Source organism: Mastomys coucha, unplaced genomic scaffold, assembly GCF_008632895.1.
Source record: "Mastomys coucha isolate ucsf_1 unplaced genomic scaffold, UCSF_Mcou_1 pScaffold22, whole genome shotgun sequence".
In the NCBI taxonomy this organism is placed as follows: domain Eukaryota; kingdom Metazoa; phylum Chordata; class Mammalia; order Rodentia; family Muridae; genus Mastomys; species Mastomys coucha.
The window spans coordinates 153,628,888-153,635,368 of NW_022196905.1; the positions used below are offsets into that span (position 1 = coordinate 153,628,888).

The 6,481-nt window shown below is 44.6% G+C and overlaps 1 protein-coding gene across 8 annotated transcripts in view; it reads left to right on the plus strand.

The window, feature by feature from the left end:
* Positions 1–6,481, plus strand: part of Myo16 (myosin XVI) — a 509,596-nt gene that overhangs the window by 294,667 nt on the left and 208,448 nt on the right. For all 8 annotated transcript variants that reach the window (XM_031339016.1, XM_031339015.1, XM_031339017.1 and 5 more), the window contains one exon: positions 5,845–5,956. In XM_031339016.1, coding sequence (XP_031194876.1) covers positions 5,845–5,956 — 112 coding nt within the window. The remainder of the gene's footprint in view (positions 1–5,844; positions 5,957–6,481) is intronic.

Below are 6,481 nucleotides of genomic sequence, written 5' to 3' on the forward strand. Positions count from 1 at the left end.
TACCCTCTCCTCCCCTCCTCTCCTTTCCCCTTCCCTCTCCTCTAGTCTGTCCTAAGGTAGAAGTCCTTTTCACCTGAAAGCTCACTCTATGTCCAGAGACAAATTATTGGAAGTGGTATTTGTTATTGAGGTGTCCTTTGTCATTTTAGGAAGCCATTTTGTGAATGTAGACAGGAATATAGCTGAGTGGTTCAAAATGTCTTAGAACAAAGAAAACAATATGTAACTAGCTTAATCCTGGGGCTTGTAGTCCCCTCCGTGAGTTTTGGTTTAGACTTTCTTGGCACTGGTTTTATTTCAAAAGTGGTTATCATAACATGACAAACATGACATGTGAATGTCATGTAGAGGGATTGTGTTTGTGTTGAAAATATATAGCTCAGAAATAATCACTTGAGGAAGTCAAGTGGGCATATTTGGTTAAAAAAACAAAAAAACAAAACAAAACAAAAAACTGAGAAAGAAAGAAGAGCCAGAAGGCATTAACAGAACAGGAAGTCCCAAGCTAAAATCCCCTCCCTCCTATCTCTTAGATAGTGTCACAGCAAAGATGTAAGTGGGTGGGAGTGTTAAGGGAAGAACTCGTGGGTGAGAGAGTGTATGCTTATGACACCCATGTCCCAGGGGATGATTCCACACACTCATGTGCGTATGGAAAGGACTAATTAAATTCAATGGGTTAATATGAGGGAGTTAGGAGAGAAGGTAGGGAGAAAATAAAGTCAGGAGGGATAGGCGTTGGGGGCAATGGGAGAGTTGCAGAGAGGATGTAGCTTATAAATTTTTTATTTAAAAGAAAATAAAATAGTGTTTGTCTTAAGTAATTCTTTGGTAACTACATTCCCCTAGGAAGGCTCTGCCTTCATCTACTCTGCTGCAGTTTCCTGGTGCATACAGGCACCCACCTCTCCTCACAGACAGAACCTTCTGCCAGTAGGTGATGACTTATGGTTTTATTTCAAAAGTGGTTATCATAACATGACATGTGAATGTCATGTAGAGGGACTGTGTTTGTGTTTAAAATATATAGCTCTGATATTAACCAGAAAAAGCTTTATTCCTTTATCTCTGGATGAATACAACCTGTAGTAATATTAGATATTAATTGTATAGTATATAATCATACATAAACATGTATTATATTTATATATAATATATTGCATAGTTAATTATATACTTATATAGTATATAAGTATATAACATAATGTATAAATATAACATATATCATTCTTAATTTAGTATATATAATTACATAATATACAATTATATAATAATAGTATATGTGTGTGTATGTGTGTGTATGTGTGTGTGTATGTATGTGTATATGTGTGTGTATGTGTGTATATGTGTGTGTATGTGTGTATGTGTGTGTGTATGTATGTGTGTGTGCATGTGTGTGTATGAGTGTGTGTGTATGTGTGTGTATGTGCGTGTATGTGTGTGTGTATGTGTGTGTGTATGTGTGTGTGTATGTGTGTGTATGTGTGTGTATGTATGTATGTGTGTGTATGTGTGTATATGTGTGTGTATGTGTGTGTGTATGTGTGTGTATGTATGGGTATGTGTGTATATGTGTGTGTATGTGTGTGTATGTGTGTGTGTGTATGTGTGTGTATGTGTATGTATGTGTGTGTATGTGTGTGTGTATGTGTGTGTATGTGTATGTATGTGTGTATGTGTGTGTATGTGTGTGTATGTATATGTATGTGTGTGTATGTGTGTGTGTATGTGTGTGTATATGTGTGTGTATGTGTGTGTGTATGCATGTGTATATGTGTGTGTGTATGTGTGTGTGTGTATGTGTGTGTGTGGTTTATTTGAATAGCTTAGCAGCTGTGGTCCAGATAATTCAACAATAGCTAGGTGTGAGCAGAAAGTTCAAGAACCTAGTAGATGCTCAGTCCACAAGGCTGGGTATTTCATCTGATCCTCTGTATCTGCTGGAATCCCAGTGAAGATTCCAATGCCAGAGAAGGAAAAGCTATGGTCACAAGGCAAGGGGAAGTCCTTATATGCTATATAATATAAACCTATATAATAAGTATATAGGCTTCCAGCAGAAGGCGTAGCCCAGATTACAAAGGAGTATGTGGCCTTTAAATGACATTCTCCAGCCCTGTGGGAAAGTAGCATCTAGAATGTTCTCTTGACCCACCAGTCTTGAAACATAAAAGCTTTCAGCAAGGGGCTAACTCTAATATCCTGATGTGGACATTGAGTGGCTCTGCACTGTGTTATATGTGAATTTAAAAGGGAGATGACAATGTGAATTGTTCCTGCTGTAGCAGCATGCTTGGCACTCGTGAGTTATACAGAAGACACTGAACCCTGAGTGGGAAGGTTAGAGCTCTGGGGACTGTGATACCATTGACTAGAAAATTAAGCTAGAGACCACTAGTCTGATCCAGACGTGTTTACTGAAGGTGCATGGAGCTGCTGGGATCCAGATGTGTTTACTGAAGGTGCATGGAGCTGCTGGGATCCAGATGTGTTTACTGAGGGTGCATGGAGCTGCTGGGATGGGTTGATGGGATGAAGTCTATCAGGCACTGAGGTAAACTCCAGGGAAATCCAAGTCTGAACCTAAGTCATCCTCTTCAAGATAACAGAATCTGCCGCGGCCACTGTCATATGGCACACATGATCTGAGTCTGGGGAAAATAACTATTTAGAAGTCGTGCTTGCCACTTTCCATTCCGTTTGAGGGAAAGGTGAAACTGTGGCAGAAGGTACTCCATGTTGCAAGACTGTCTCAGAAAGTCCCTACAGTGTCGGGATCCGTTGTTGACTTGACTGTTGTCAGTTGTCAGGGTGTTATCAGAGGTTGATGTGCTGGCTGATTGATCCCCACTTTCCTGCCTACCCAAGAAACCCTCATATATGTGAAAAGCACAGTCGCCCCAGAGCCACCATGGGGCAGAACCAGAGTCACCATGGGGCAGAACCAGAGTCACCATGGGGCAGAACCAGAGCCACCGTGGGGCAGAACCAGAGCCACCATGGTGCACAACCAGAGCCACCATGGGGCAGAACCAGAGCCACCGTGGGGCAGAACCAGAGTCACCGTGGGGCAGAACCAGAGCCATCATGGGGCAGAACCAGAGCCACCATGGGGCAGAACCAGAGCCACCATGGGGCAGAACCAGAGTCACCGTGGGGCAGAACCAAAGCCATCATGGGGCAGAACCAGAGCCACCGTGGGGCAGAACCAGAGCCACCGTGGGGCAGAACCAGAGCCACCGTGGGGCAGAACCAGAGCCAACGTGGGGCAGAACCAGAGCCAACGTGGGGCAGAACCAGAGCCACGATGGGGCAGAACCAGAGTCACCATGGGGCAGAACCAGAGCCTCCATGGGGCAGAACCAGAGCCACCGTGGGGCAGAACCAGAGCCTCCATGGGGCAGAACCAGAGTCACCATGGGGCAGAACCAGAGCCAACATGGGGCAGAACCAGAGCCACCATGGGGCAGAACCAGAGCCACCGTGGGGCAGAACCAGAGCCACCGTGGGGCAGAACCAGGAACTTTCTGTTAAGCAGAGTTCCCAGAATGCCCACTCCACATCGAGAGAGTAAAGTGGGGATTAAGTGTTCCTTGGAGTCAAGTCTCCCTGGAGATACTCAGCTTCGATACTTTCCCAGGCAGACTTTTCAATATTTCTGTGCCTTTGTGTGTGGTCTCATGATGAGAGATATCAAAGGGAAAATTACTACCTTTAATAAATAAAATATAAACATGTAATTTTTTATTACCAGCTACCTCATGATGAGGCACAGTCTGCTGGGAATTATGAAATACCTTTCTTGGCTATCATTCTTGATACTACAGCAAAGCCGAGGGTTCTTCAGTTTTGGATAAAAACGTTATATTCATGTTCATTCAGCTGATTGTATTCTTGAGACAGGATCTCTTGTACTCCAGGCTAGCCTCTCACACCTTAGTTACCCAAGGCTAGACTTGAAGTCCTGAATGTTCTGCTTCAGTTCCAAAGCACTGAGATTCTAAGTGTGTGTCACCACACCCTGATGTGTGTTGTTTATACTTATTTTTTATTAACTGAGTGTTGACCCCATAACCTGAACACACAAGGTAAATGTTCCATCTCTAAACTACAGCCTAGGCCTCCTCTTCATTTTTTTTTTTTAATTTTAAGGCAAAGTGTCATCAATTGTCCAGATTTACTTTGTACCAGCTGTATAGTGCAACCCAAAATTCTCCTGTCACTTCCTCCTGGTGTCACAGGACGCAGGCATGTAAGGGTGCCACCTTACCTGGTTGTCTCTGTGTCTGTCTGTCTGTTTATCCATCATCTATGTGTATAACATCTATTATCCATCTATACCCTCTCAATGATCCCCAGTGGATGGACCAGATCTATCACCCCAAGGACATTGACACCTCTCAGTGTCCTAACTGCTTCCTCTCAGCCCAGCCCTTTCCCTGCCCAGTCTACCCTCTCTGCCTGCCCTTCCATGCCAGCCTTAACCTGACTTCTGTCTTCACTTAGACTTCCTCTGTCTTAGTCAGGGTTTCTGTTCATGCACAAAACATCATGACCAAGAAACAAGTTGGGGAGGAAAGTGTTTATTCATCTTGCTCTTCCAAATTGCTATTCATTGCCAAAGGAAGTCAGGACTGGAACTCAAGTCAGGAAGCAGGAGTCAATGCAGAGGCCATGGAGAGTTGTTACGTACTGGCTTGCTTCCCATAGCTTGCTCATCTTGCTTTCTTATAGAACCCAGGACTACCAGCCCAGGGATGGCACCACACAAAATGGGCCTTTCCCCCGTTGATCACTAATTGAGAAAATGCCTCACAGCTGGATCTCATGGAGGCACTTCCTCAAGGGAGACTCCTTTTTCTGTGCTCACTCCAGTTTGTGTCAAGTTGACACACAAAACCAGGCAGTACACTCCTCCTTCAGTCACTTCACCTCATGAACACCCCTCTTCTGCTTCTACCCATCCCCCAAGGGTTCTCTCCTCTTGCTGAACATGAGCCCTAGCCCCGCCTTCTGCCTTGGCAATCTTTGTTTTGCTCACCCTAGATTCCCATTTTGCTCACCTGTGTATCTTGTGCACACTATGTGTGAGTAATCCTGTGTCACTTCATACATGTTTCAGCAAGTTCCTGGGACATGAGCATTACTTACAAACGAGGCCCATTCTTTCTTAGCCATTGGCTCTCCTGAGGGAGCCTCGCTGCTCCACAGCGTTCCCTCCTGGTGCCTACCTGCTTCCTCCACACTGAGAAGCACCTTGCACCCACCCACACTCAGGTCGCTTGCTCTGCATGCATGCTATGCTGTCTGTTGCCAGCAGTCCTCTTGTCTCTACCTTGAGTACCTAACCTGTCCTAATGAGTTTCCTGGAGGAGACCTTTGTCTCTATGGTGGGTGTCCTCAGCCTTTTGCTCTGCCTGCATTTGGTAATCAATGCCTCGGTGTTTGTAAAGCAAAGGGAATCAATCAGCAACCTTAAAATTAAATGCTACTGGCAAGCAGGGATGATACATTAGTATACATTAAGCATCTTCCATGCAAATGTGACTTGCAATGCCTGTTTCGACACCTGCCAGCTTCCTATATGAAGTTCATAGCATGCTGATGACCTTCCCTCAGGAGGAAGAGTTCAGATGAGGTGAGTCCCGTGTCTGCAGTCTAATACTAGAATAACTGTCTGCTTTCTGAAAACATCATGTGCTCCTGAGTAGCTTTGTAAACACCTGGGGACATAATGCCCAGGTGATTTCCACTATGACAGAGATCAGGTATCGATGAGGTAACCTTTTACCACCAGCATTTGACTCCAAGCCAAGCCATAATACCACATATTTATCCTAACAGGTATGTGAGCCAAGGCATGCAGGAAGAGATGTCCACAGCAGAACGTTCTCTGAACAAGGAGAGACTTGCAGCTCTGAAACATGCTCTGAATGTAATTGGCTTCAGCACTTTGGTAAGTCCCCTTATCAGGGCTTCACACAGAAAACCGGCCTCTACCAGTTTATAGAATCACTTGTCCCAAACCCTTTCCTATACCTCAATGTAGCCCTCAGGTTGTTGCCAGCTCTGACAAAGTTTCAGCAGAAAATGGGTTCCCTATGACTTCCTGGTGCTGACTGTCCAGCCTGGGAAGGAGACAAAGGAACAGGATGAAAGCATAGGGAAGGCAGAGATACTAGACACAGTAACAAGACAGATACAAGACACAGTAACAAGGCAGGTACTAGACACAGTAACAAGACAGATACTAGACACAGTAACCAGGCAGATACTAGACACAGTAACAAGGCAGAGATACTAGACACAGTAACCAGGCAGATACTAGACACAGTAACAAGACAGATACTAGACACAGTAACAAGACAGATACTAGACACAGTAACAAGGCAGAGATACTAGACACAGTAACAAGGCAGATACTAGACACAGTAACAAGGCAGAGATACTAGACACAGTAACCAGGCAGATACTAGACACA